The sequence below is a fragment of the Salvelinus fontinalis genome, chromosome 27, assembly GCF_029448725.1.
Source record: "Salvelinus fontinalis isolate EN_2023a chromosome 27, ASM2944872v1, whole genome shotgun sequence".
NCBI classification, from domain to species: Eukaryota; Metazoa; Chordata; class Actinopteri; order Salmoniformes; family Salmonidae; genus Salvelinus; species Salvelinus fontinalis.
This window is the reverse complement of record NC_074691.1, coordinates 15703607-15716749: the sequence shown is the minus strand read 5'-3', so window position 1 is coordinate 15716749 and position 13143 is coordinate 15703607. Positions and strand designations below refer to the sequence as shown.

The following is a 13143-nucleotide window of genomic DNA, read 5'->3' as shown; positions in this document are numbered from 1 at the left end:
ACCTAAACGGCATGGTAACTCTCAGATCTCTTTGTTCCGGTTTGACAGGTTAGGGTAAGGTCCAATATTTAGTCAGGCACCCTCCCCTACAGTGAAGAGATCGTCCTGTAGCTAGCAGATAGCCAGCTGGCCCCGCTTTCACACCATGACATAAATCAGCCTGTGGGGAAAGTGTTGTGAATCCAATTCCATTCCTTTGGATTCATTATTTGGCTGCTGAACTCCACATATGTGTTACAGTTGTCAAACTCTCCCTTGTTAAGTTTACATCAGATGTATACCATATATGGGTTATAATTGTTCTCTCCTTAGCCACTTTGTAATGTCATTAGTGACCAGTGAAGTCACTAATGAGTGTCTTCCGAGTGTCTTGGAGTGTCTTCCGAGCCACTTTAAAATGTATGCTAACAGGTCAGGCCTGTTTTGATACAGTATCCTATATTGCTGAAATGAATAGCCGTGTTGCTTTCTCCCTCTCCTCTCTTTTCCTCTCTAGCACAGCTTTGTTTGCTCATTTGAACATTTTCTGGAAGGACACTGCACTGCAGAGATGGACAGAGTTAGAGATAACCAGATGGCCAGGATATTAGCAAATGATAAACCGGCCTGTCCAAACACAACAATGTGGTGCCACTCTAACAGGCTAAAGCCTGGCTTGTTATTGAGGTAGCTGGCTGCTGCAACACGAATCAGAATTTTCATCTGCAAAGGAAAGGTTGAGAAAACAGAGGCCCTGAGGAACTGAGGAAAAGGGAACCCCTCCTGTCTTCTAAAGTATATTATGTGAAATAAAACAGTTGCTCTTCTTCATTCACATGGTGGCTCCTGGGATATTATCACTCATTATAGCCATGACAATACTATAACAACTTTGTCAAACAAGAATTACCGTTATTGTATTTGACAATGTTCGTATTCGGGGATGTATGCTAGAAATATCCTTTATATTGTCCCATAAAAGGACATTTATTCTGTTGCTGGACTGGTAACACCATAAAACCATAAAATCCCATTCAACAAATCAGTACCAAACAGATAGGAATGAGTGAGTAATCTCTTTTGCTTCTATGTCCACCAAAGGACATACCTGGAGGAGGAGCTGACCAAGGCCCGTAAAAAGCCCAGTCTAAGGAAGGACATGTACCAGAAGATGGTGGAGGTTGACCCCCTGGCGCCCACACCAGAGGAGCAGGAGCAGCAGGCGGTCACCAAGCCCCGCTACATGCAGTGGAGAGAGACCATCAGCTCCACCGCTACACTAGGCTTCCGCATCGAGGGCATCAAGGTGAGGACAGCTGAACTGCTGTCTGAATGGACACTACTATGCATCATGATATGCAGTAGAGTGATGCATTGTAACATTTACATTTCAGTCATTTAGCAGACGCTCTTATCCAAAGCAACTTATAGGAGCAATTAGGGTTAAGTGCCTTGGTCAAGGGCATATCGACAGATTTTCACCTTGTCACTCGGGTATTCAAACCAGCGACCTTTCAGTTACCTGCCCCACGCTCTTAACCACTAGGCTACCTGCCATCATACTCTCTAAAACTCACTTAATAGTTAATTTTGAGAAAATTAAACACTATTGGGAAGATGACAAAATCCTACATATGCCAGTCTGTACATTCGGTAGCTACTAGTCAAAATTATAAACGGTGAAAAACCCCCAAAGATTTCAAAATCTATCCATAAGGAAAAAAGTTATAAGGGGAAATCAAGAGTGTAATTCTGCTTGTAAGGGCTGACCATGATGGTCCTGCTTGGTTTGCGTACAGACATAACCTGCAGTCGCCCCTTAATAGCATTCCTCATACTGAGGGTTGCCAGGGCCAACAGGAGGGGATCCCTTCTCTTTAGTCTCAGTGTGTATAGGCTGTGTTGAGTGTGTTTGTCACACATAGGGCCTGCTTGTGACACGTCTATTGACAGTAACATCAGTTGCTGAAGCATCCCATTCACTCCCACATCAGTCTCCTCCAAGCTGCCATTAATAGATTCAGTGCAGCAGACAGACAGACAGATGGTCTGATTGTGTGATTCTGCCTCAGTAAAGCTAAGCATACTAATAATCTTATTTGTAAAAAGCTGGGAGCAACAACAACAAAAAAGAGCATATCTGCAGCATATCCTTCCTAGGCAATTAGATTACACTAGGGGAGTCTAATTCCTCCTAAAGCCAAGAGGGAGACATCCTGGCCATGTTTGGGCCGTAACACTGTCTTCCAGAATCTGTCTCCTCTAATGAGGGCCTGTGGTTTGACTCTGGAGGGCTACAGACAGATGTGCTGGATGAATAGTTCAGACTGGTCCGGCAGCGTAGAGAGCAGCGGCAGCGGCAGGGCTGTCCGGAGTTTTCCACTCCAACCATGTCCATAGATGGCCGCGGCCCGCGGGGCTCCTCTGGCTCTCTCTGTTGTCATGACATCAGGGGTTGCCCTCGGAGACTGTGTGTGGAATCAAAAGGCTCTCTGAGTTTTTTGAGTGCACACAACTGCTATTGTGTCTGTTGGGTCCCAGCTCAATACCCATATTATTGTCTGCTTGCATATTTACGTTTGACAGACGCTCTTATCCACAGTTACAGTTAGTGCATTCATCTTAATAAGATATTTATCTTATGCTAGTTGAGACAACCACCTACATTATTTATATATATGTATATATATATATATATACAAAAGTATGTGGACACCTCCTCAAATTAGTGGATTCGGCTATTTCAGCCACACCTGTTGCTGACACGTGTATAAAATAGAGCACACAGCCATGCAATCTCCATTGACAAACATTGGCAGTAGAATGGCCCGTACTGAAGAGCTCAGTGACTTTCAACATGACACTATCATAGGACCTTTCCAACAAGTCAGTGTGTCAAATTTCTGCCCTGCTAGAGCTGCCCCGGTCAACTGTAAGTGCTGTTATTGTGAAGTGGAAACGTCTTGGAGCAACAAAGTCTCAGCCACAAAGTGGTTGGCCACACAAGCTCACAGAATGAGACCGCCGAGTGTTGAAGCGTGTAGCACGTAAAAATCTTCTGTCCTCTGTTGCAACACTCACTACCAAGTTCCAAACTGCCTGTGGAAGTAACGTCAGCACAACAACTGTTCGTCGGGAGCTTAATGAAATGGGTTTCCATAGTGGAGCAGCCGCACACTAAGATGACCTTGCGCAATGCAAAGCGTCAGCTGGAGTGGTGTAAAGCTCGCCGCCATGGGACTCTGAAGCAGTGGAAACGCGTTTTTCTGGAGTGATGAATCACGCTTCACCATCTGGCAGTCCAACGGACAAATCTGGGTTTGGTAGATGCCAGGAGAACACTCCCTGCCCGAATGCATAGTGCTAACTGTAAAGTTTGGTGGAGGAGGAATAATGGTCTGGGGCTGTTTTTCATAGTTCGGGCTAGGCCCCATAGTTCCAGTGAACGGAAATCTTAACGCTACAGCATACAATGACATTCTAGACGATTCTGTGATTCCAACTTTGTGGCAACAGTTTGGGGAAGGCTCTTTTCTGTTTCAGCATGACAATGCCCCCATGCACAACGCGAGGTCCATACAGAAATGGTTTGTCGAGATCGGTGTGGAAGAACTTGACTGGCCTGCACAGAGCCCAGACCTAAACCCCATTGAACACCTTTGAGATGAATTGGAACGCCGACTGCGAGCCAGGCCTAATTGCCCAACATCAGTGCCCGACCTCACTAATGCTCTTGTGGCTGAATGAAAGCAAGTCCCTACAGCAATGTTCCAACACTAGTGGAAAGCCTTCCCAGAAGAGTGGAGGCTGTCATAGCAGTAAAGGGGGGACAAACTTCATATTAGTGCCCATGATTTTGGAATGAGATGTTTGACAAGCAGGTGTCCACATGCTTTTGGTCATGTAGTGTATCTACTGAGACAGTAAAGCACAGCGTTGTGGTAGTGTTTGAATATGTGCACATTAAGTATGTGCAGACATGTCCTGCTGTCTAAGCAATATGATGCAAAACATTGGGTCACTTTCCTGTTTTGTTCACCTCTTTCAGCAGGGTTTTCCTGCGTAGAGAAATACCTACAGTGTGTAGAATGGTATAGTAAGTTCCACGGTATGGGTCTGACTTTTTAAGTTATTTTGCCTCCCCTCAGACATAATGTAATGTTGGAGGCCCTATCCTCAGCTCTTTCTTTCCCTTCCTCTTTGCAGAAGGAAGACGGGACGGTAAACAGAGACTTTAAAAAGACCAGGAGCAGGGAGCAAGTGACAGAGGCATTCACTGACTTTGTCAAAGGAAACCAGAACATCCTGGTGAGTGTGTGTGCATGTGTGTGTGAGTCTCTCAGTGTGTGCGTGTGTGAGTGAGTGTGTGTGCGTGTGTGCCTCCATCTATGTGTCTGTGAGCCAGAGCCTCCTACCGCTGTGACAGACCTCCCTCTCACTTCGCCATGGTCTAAAGGCCTCTGGAGGGAGCTCCCATGGACTTCCCCCTCTCTAATGGCCCAGGAAGTGAGGTCATAGCCAGGGGAGGCTGTGTGTGATATGGGCCTCCCAGGGTTCTGGAAACAGGGCAGGGAAAGGGAAAGTAAAGAGTAAGGGGGATACCTAGTCAGTTGTACAACGGAATGCATTCAACTGAAATGTGTCTTCCGCATTTAACTCAACCCGAAACTAAACATTCAAACCAGATGTCCTCCATTCCATTCCACATTAGTTTGTCATGTGTTTATCTGGCACCACTAGGCTCAAGCCAAGGCTGACAAGCCCAGCCAAACCCACTATATCTGTCATTGTGTGGTGGGCCTTGTCCCCACTGTTGTGTACTTAACTGTCACTCATGTGTGATCTTCATCTCTCTCTCTACTGAGCTGATCTGTTGGCCAATAAGGTTTGCACTATGGAGTTATCAGAATTCACACAATGGTCTGTTTATGAGTAACGTTGTGTAATGAATACAGATTTAAATTCAGTTCAATTTTGGGGTATTTCTAACATAGTTTGTACATGAAATAACACACTTTCACCTTGAGCCTTGAATTAATGAAAGCTTTTCAGCTCAGATTTTCCCACATCTCCCTGGGTAGATTGAATAATACCTATTTTCTTCTGGCCTGTCTGTTTTCAGAACTGTTATCTGGACAGACTGAAGGAAATCAGGAACACTCTGGGAATATCAACCTTCTTCAAGACCCACGAGGTAAACAAATCTATTTGATCTACAGTTGTAACATTTACTTGAAATGAATGCCACTCAACTGGTACAGGAGGCTACAATCTGGGCAGTGGAAATACATGAACAATGGCATCTATACAAACAGCAACTAATCCCAGGACATTGTTATTCCAAACAGGAAGCGTAGTCAGGCTCAGGCACGTGAACAGATAGGGCTCAACCAATGCCAGAGTACATGCCCTTTTGCCCTCCACTGAAAAGTGCCCTTGAAGCTCTGTGTATTTTTTACATTTTATGTATTTCTTTTTAATTACATTTTAAATGTAACGAATTTCACATCAAACTAGCTAATTTCATAAGCTCTTGAATCTCAGATAATGTCCCCAATAGCTCACTCATCTGACTTGCATGCAGTGGCCACTGGCACCGGGCGGGGAGACTTGAATACTGGTAGGAGGCTACTTTTGAGTTGGATCTGTCCTATGTGTCTCTCACTGTTAGTGACAAAGAATGGGGCATTTCCACTGCTTCTTAGCAGATTTCAGCTGCAGAACAAACTGAAATTAAGTAAAAGCAAGTTTGTTTCAATAGCATAGCTAACTATTACATCATCATTCACTCTGATCAGATGATATTTATTTAACTAGGCAAGTCAGTTAAGAACACATTCTTATTTACAATGATGGCCTACCTCGACCAAACCCTAACGATGCTGGGCCAATTGTGCACCGCCCTATGGGACTCCCAATCACGGCCGATTGTGATACAGCCTGGAATCAAACCAGGGTCTGTAGTGACGCCTCTAGCACTGAGATGCTATGCCAAATAGGTAGACACTCTTCCCGATGTCAATCATCTAGGCCTGGCATTAGCTTTCTTACAATGTGGGATGATGGCTGTTGTTGCAGATAGGCCTATAGATTGCCCCCCCCCCCCCCCTCCCCCCCCCCCCCCAAAGTTCTTGGTGCTGTCGCATTTCAGAGGAAATCTTGAGACACAGGCCCTAGAACAAACCTCCCAGGAATAACCTATGTTCTGCTGCTTAGCTGGAGTCAGATACAGGCTGTGTATGTTAACCCCTCAGATATACCTACTGTATGTGACACCATTGGGTCTTTATAGTGACATTTGATCTAAACTCAGGAATAGCTGATCAATAAGATTATTTGGACTCACATTTGACATCAATCATCTGTCCAGACATAATGTAGTAAGACCATAGAGATGTATAGAGATCGCAACGCTGTACCTGTGCCATTATGTTAGTCAATTTTCTTCCTCTTTTGATGTTTGAAAAAAGTGTAAAGCTAATATTGTTGACTTACCTGCAGTGCTTGAGTCTTGAATCAAATCTTGTGTTTCATTTGTTGTGACCACTAGATGGCCGTCATAGCTTAAAGCTGTTAAACTAGGCAAACTAATTTGAAGAAGAAGATAAGGCTCTGATCATTGGCTGATAGCTCCTAACCCATAGAAATCCCCACCCAGTTGACTACTTTAAAATGGAGGAAGCCCTCAATGGCTAAAACGGGTTATTTCCAAGTAATGAGCTCTGTACATCTCTATGAGTAAGACACACCTGTAAAATTAATCATCTGGATTGCACTGGTATGTACAGTACAATGTTTTTTCCCTGTCAATGCCTTAATGAGTATTTAACTACAGAAAGCATAGGATCATTAGATCAAATAAGTATCTGAACCTCCAAGTCGTAAGGGGAAGTTTAACAGTAAAAAAATGTGTACAGTGTAAATACAGTGAAGGATGTTGATTTAATGGGCAGTTATTTACTCAATGCCGATAACAACCTTTACAGGATTATATATGGCGATATAGACCATACAAAATGCTTCATTAGGCTTCTCCCTCTCTATTCTTAGATGGCTACCATACACACATTTCAACTATATTTAAAAATGATGTCTAGCCTATTCTAAACAGGGGGAAAAGTGTTATTTTAACTAAATGTTTTCATCCTATTGGTATGGGTCCGCTGCTTGTTTGTGTATTTGGTGCTGACAGAGATGGATAAGAGCGTCTGCTAAATGACTTAAATGTAAATGTAAATCTCAGTGTTTTGAGGGCTAAGATGGATCCCTCTCTCCTTCTCTTCTTCCCCAGGTGATTGGCAGCTCACTGCTGTTCGTCCACGACAAGCGGGAGCAGGCCAAGGTGTGGATGATAGACTTTGGGAAGACCACCCCTCTGCCTGAGGGAGAGGTCCTGAGTCACAGAGCCACCTGGGAGGAAGGCAACCGTGAGGACGGCTACCTCTATGGCCTGGACCACCTTATAGACATTCTCACCCAAATGGTGGTGACCCCAGAGCCAGACTCACTCTGAGAGGACCGTCCTGTCAACCCCTCCCCACCTCGACCCTACCCTCCTTGCAGGACTACCACCTCGCACTACAGTGACGCCTCTGGTGTCCCCAAAAAGCTACCCCTCTCTCCGTCCCTCCCTTATTCCCCCTCTCCCTGGCCCCAGAAAAAAACTGTAACCACACAAGTGAAATGTGATCACTGTTTTGTGTAAACTTGTAGATTCTGTACATACTGCTGTACAGTGTGTTTCTGTTCTGATGAGACCATGGGTTAGGTTAGGTTCTTTCTCTGCAGCTAGTCCCGTGACAAGCCTTCTTGAGATTTTAGTTGGTTTTGTTTAATGAGAGTTCTTTTAAAAATTATTTTAGTGTTAGCTAACATTGTAGAGCACTTCTTGCTTTCATAGAGGATTAAATTTCTTATGAGTTACAACTTCTATGGTGCTTGGCCTTGTGGTGAAAGAGAGACAATTGAAATAGTTATATTCAGCACCTCCTGTGTTTTTAAACTAAAATACAATTTAACATTGACAGAAAATGTCAAGGGTCAATATTACCCTTTTTAGCTGTTAGGATTGCCATATTCCATTTCCTTTATATGATTGTATTTGTGACCCCCTTTCCACAATTCTCCAATGTTTATTATTAGTTTGTTTCTCATTATGTTACAAAAGCTATTGTAATAGTGCACTTGAGACTGTGTGCCGTGATGTGCCTGTCTATATTCATTTCAGTGCCTTCAGAGTGAAAGTAGAGAAGGTTGCTTGAGTAGATTGCCCTCCGATATGCACGAAGAACCTATTTTATTAAGGCTAATGTTGACATTCCTGGAATCAACCATCGAGGAGTGACTATCAGTTCAGAGGTAAATGTACATGAAGCAGAGGGAGTGGGCGACTGCCTGGTCTCTAACAGGAAGTGGCCCTTAACCAAGTGAGAATGAGTTTGCATTCTAAATATTCCAAGTTCTTCAGCCATTCAGAACACTTAAAAAGACCAGGTTTTATTCTCTTATTGTCATGGTTTCCTTAGTCAGAGGTGGCATCACCTGTGATACTCTGTCATTAATGTATATGGCCTAGCGTTGTACACCCATAATAATCACTGCTCTTGAATGAAACCATCCCATCCTGTTCTTGAGAGGAGTTTGTTATTGTGCACAAGGCAGCTTGTGATTGCTGTTTGCATGGCTATTTGCTATTCAAAATAACCATTCATGCCTCTTGCCCAAACATCCTGAGGTGGCAAACAAACTAATGGGATTTCTGTCTATTGTCTACCAGGTTTATAAACAGGGAGACACTTTCATCATTGTCTGATTGGATTAAATTAGCATTAAGTCATGTTTTGGTGACAATCGGATCACACATGCATGACATTGACCATAAAAAGAGTGACTGACATTGTATGGTAGTTTTTATGGCAGTTAATACCGTTTTTTTATATGTTGTTTAGTTTACTTTAATAGTTTAATAGTAATATCCCTTTAATAACCATATCACATACAATATTTTCAGTTATGAGAGTGAAGTGAGGGTGTCCTTGTTTTGTAATGACTGCTCTCTCACCTTTATCTGAGGAACTGAGAGGGGTGTGATGTGGTGTGTTAGAATGGCAAACATAATGTCCTAAGGATACAGAGCTCACTTCTTCAAGGCCTTCAATTGTTTAAGGCAGATGATTCTAGTAGGACAAAATAGACACATAGTTTTGACCAATACTGTAGGTGTCAAACTTGTCTTGTTTTTGAGTGCCATTGAACTACTTTACCGATGTAGCAGGGATAACAATCAATTTGACACTTAAAAAAAGCAATTTGGTTGGTAAATTGAGAGTGAAACTATAGGTCTACTGCATTGGACCAGAAATCACAGACATAAAGAGTAGAGTGCCCTCTGTTGTTACTGAATTGTATTACATTGAGCAGCATAAAACAAATTACATGGGTGTATTTTACAGAAACACTTTTTGACTTTGATTTAAAAATGTTACCTTTATTCTCTTACTTCAATATTTCTGGAGTACCTTCTTTCAAATCCCTACTCTGTCATTGTGCTTGTAGTTTTTGTGAAGTCTCTTAGAATGATGTACTCATGACCATATTTATTTCTTTGTGACACTTGCACAAGAACACTAAATGTAGCTAGCTGCATGTGATTTGATTTTTTACAATCCTGTCATTTTGTTGAAAGTCAGTCATGATATAATAATTTAGTAGGTCACTGTAACATAGGCCCGACTCACTGCTTCTTACAATATGTAAATAATACTGTATGTTTTAGAGATGAACAAGAAGTCTGTGTTCTGTGCACTCTACCAGGTGTTCTTTGTGCCTATGATCTGTGAGACCTAGTTTCGGGCTATGCTGGCCACGGAGTGGTTGGTTGACGTGGAGATTGTCATGGCAATGTCATCTGTCATCCCGGTCCAGGTTGACATGATTGTGTCCTTCGTCTCCTAGCCTTGTACTGTGACTGATATACACACACACTGTGCCTTTAGGTCCTCTGGTCATTGTGCTGTCATCACCCATGGATCTTCTTATGTAAATCATGCCATCATGTCAATACTGCAAGCAAAACTACCCACTGGGCACACACTGGTTGAATCAACTTTGTTTCCACGTCATTTCAATGAAATTACGTTGAACCAACGTGGAATAGACGTTGAATTGACGTCTGCCCAGTGGGTATGCTTGGCTGTACAATTTTTCCGTAGTAAATTTGAACAATGGTTTAAATGCTACCACGTGTTTGTGCCTTTTATTTCAATGTACAACATGCTCTCTGTCATGGTTACGACACATGTAAATTTAGGTATTCCACATGGACTTCTTGTCATGCACTTTTCACACAACCGGTTCTTAATGAATCTTTACACCATGTCATATGTGGGACAAATCTCCCTAGCCCCGTTTATACCTGATTCTAACTTGAGTCCTTTGTCTGGATCTTGTCCACATTCTGATTGTGCGCACATTTTTAGACAGGTGTGGACAATCAAAAATCACATTGTGATCTGATTATGATCAGATCATCCTGCCCGCCTTCGGAGGTAGTGAGACATGCATTGTGTCTGGATATCTTACAAGTGTAGACAGATCTGGACAGAAAAAACATTTAAATCATTTTGACAGGTGGCACCATTGAATGATTACATCAATATGTGTCTTACATTAAATAAATAATATTTTGAAAGAATAGCTGTGAAATAATTTGCTTAAAGGAAGGGACCAGGAAATCTAGTCACAATGCAAACACAGTGGATGGATAACAGGCGCATTTTTAACTATATGTAGACACATTTCTGGACATATGGGCACAATCAGAATGTAGAAAAGATCAGGACAAAGGACCTATGTTAGCATCAGGTATAAACGGGGCTCCTGTCTCTTCATCTCCCTGTTCTGCCAGACCAATTTTCATCTCATAAGAGCCTGTTCAGACATTAGGCCACAAGCACAGGAAGATGTAGCCTAGATAAGGTACATGTAAGGATGTACATGCTAGCATGCTTTCAGATCCCCCTCAGAAAGGAGAAGTGCGTAATCCCACCCCTAGGCTCTTAACTGCATGGTGTTTTTTCTAAGAATATATATTTTCTATGGCGTGTTAAATACGCAAACAAGATTATGCTCACAATATAAACATGACGACTGACAGGCACAGCGTCATCAGCACCCCAGCAACAGTACATTTTTTAAATGTAACATTTATTTAACTAGGCAAGTCAGTTAAGAACAAATTCTTATTTACAATGACAGCCTACCCCAGCCAAGCCCTAATAACACTGGGCCAATTGAGTGCTGCCCTATGGGAATACCCAGTGCCACCAGCACTGAGATGTTGTGCCTTAGACCGCTGCGCCACTCAGTAGCCCATTATTCTGAAGAACATCTCCAACACATTCAACCCAAAGTAGCTTACACCACAAAATACACCATTGATCAATTACTGTATAACAAACTGTTGATTTCCTCTGAAATAGTTACATCACCGAAATAGCACCAGATCGCTCAAAATCATGATTTGCTCATGATTTTAGATCAGGCTATTTTGTTTTTTAGATTCACCTGTTGCCACCTTGTGGCCAAACTACACATTAACAAGCAGATGTTACAGGTAGATGGAAGGCCAGGGGGCATGAGAAACATTACATTTCCACAAACTCAACTCTGAGAGTGCGTCAGAGTTACAGGTCAATACAAGCACTATATATATATATATATATAGAAAATAGTACAAATAAAGAAAAAACATGGAATGAGTAGGTGTGTACAAACCATTCCATGGTTTTTCTTTATTTGTACTATTTTCTACATTGTAGAATAATAGTGAAGACATCAAAACTATGAAATAACACATACGGAATCATGTAGTAACCAAAAAAGTGTTAAACAAATCTAAATGTATTTTATATTTGGGATTGTTCCAAGTAGCCACCCTTTCTTTGCCTTGATGACATGATGCCACATGTGTTATTTCATATTTTGATGTCCACTATTATTCTACAATGTAGAAAATAGTAAAAGTAAAAAAATAAAAACTTAAATGAGTAGGTGTCCAAAATATTTGACTGGTACCGTATATATGTGTTTGTGTGTGTATAACAACAGAGCTAAAACAGAAAAACTAGAAATTAAGTGGGTGTGATAGGAGGTGGTGTGGCTGTGTGAGAATGATGATGATCTTATTGAGTTACTTGGGTATTTATTCCCCAAAGCAGGAGGAGAGGACTTCCTTATTTAGTAACGCTTGGCCTGAGTCAGGCTGCTGGCAGGGAGCCTAAGAAATGTTGCTGGTCTGGAGACAGGGAGGCTTGGAGAGGGGCCATGCATAAAACCCACCCACACATGTTTACATACTATTTGTATATCTACAGCTGTACAACATTTTGGATACTTTTTTACATTTTGGATTATTGTGTGCTTGTTGACATTTAAAGCATTGATTGAAAGGAACTAGTAAGATAAGCATTTCGCTGCACACGCCATAACACCTGCTAAACTGTGTAGGCAACCAATACAATTTCATTTGACACCCTCCTCTTCTTTCTCCTCTCTTCTCTCCTCCGTTTCTTCCCCTTCCCATATTCCCACCTGCACTAGGCGCAACATACTGTAGCCAATGGCTGACGTGTGTAACAGGGTAACCCTTTCTGCCTGTCATCTTGTGAAGTGTCGCTATAACATGGCACAGGGCTCATCGTCAGCGACAACAACAGATGACAGACAGTGACAAGGCACATCTCAGTCATGGGGCAGGATGGCATGTCAGCTGTCATCAACTGAACTGGGTGTAATATGTTTAGAACATTTAAAAACGGTATTTTCTATGAATGTTACAAAACTACGAGTAAAGAAAAGGCAATCTTTGAAGTTAGTTTGCTCATACATTTTGCTGGGAAGTACAGTTCTGTGAATACACACATCATTCAACAGAAGTTGGTCATGAATGAACACAATCTGTCTAGAGAACTGGCAAGGCTATGCTGTGACGTGTTGTAATGGCTCTCTCCCAGACCTGTCTTTTATTACTGTGGTTTTATAACAGCTCCGGTTGTGGAGGAAGAGATATGACCCCATCAGATTGACTGATGACAGGCTTTATGTGGCCCTGGTGATACATGTTTCACTGGGCTGCCTACAGGAATCAGAAGATGTTACTGTAAG

The 13143-nt window shown here is 42.3% G+C and overlaps 2 protein-coding genes across 2 annotated transcripts in view; one reads left to right on the top strand and one right to left on the bottom strand.

Moving 5' to 3' along the window:
* LOC129825136 (inositol-trisphosphate 3-kinase B-like) overlaps nt 1-10217 on the top strand; it is a 41569-nt gene extending 31352 nt beyond the window's left edge. Inside the window, exons 5-8 of the mRNA XM_055884962.1 lie at nt 1081-1285; nt 4186-4287; nt 5102-5173; nt 7271-10217. Coding sequence (XP_055740937.1) covers nt 1081-1285; nt 4186-4287; nt 5102-5173; nt 7271-7492 — 601 coding nt within the window. The 3' untranslated portion in view covers nt 7493-10217. The remainder of the gene's footprint in view (nt 1-1080; nt 1286-4185; nt 4288-5101; nt 5174-7270) is intronic.
* stum (stum, mechanosensory transduction mediator homolog) overlaps nt 1-13143 on the bottom strand; it is a 73746-nt gene that overhangs the window by 21754 nt on the left and 38849 nt on the right. The gene's annotated exons all lie outside the window — the stretch shown is intronic.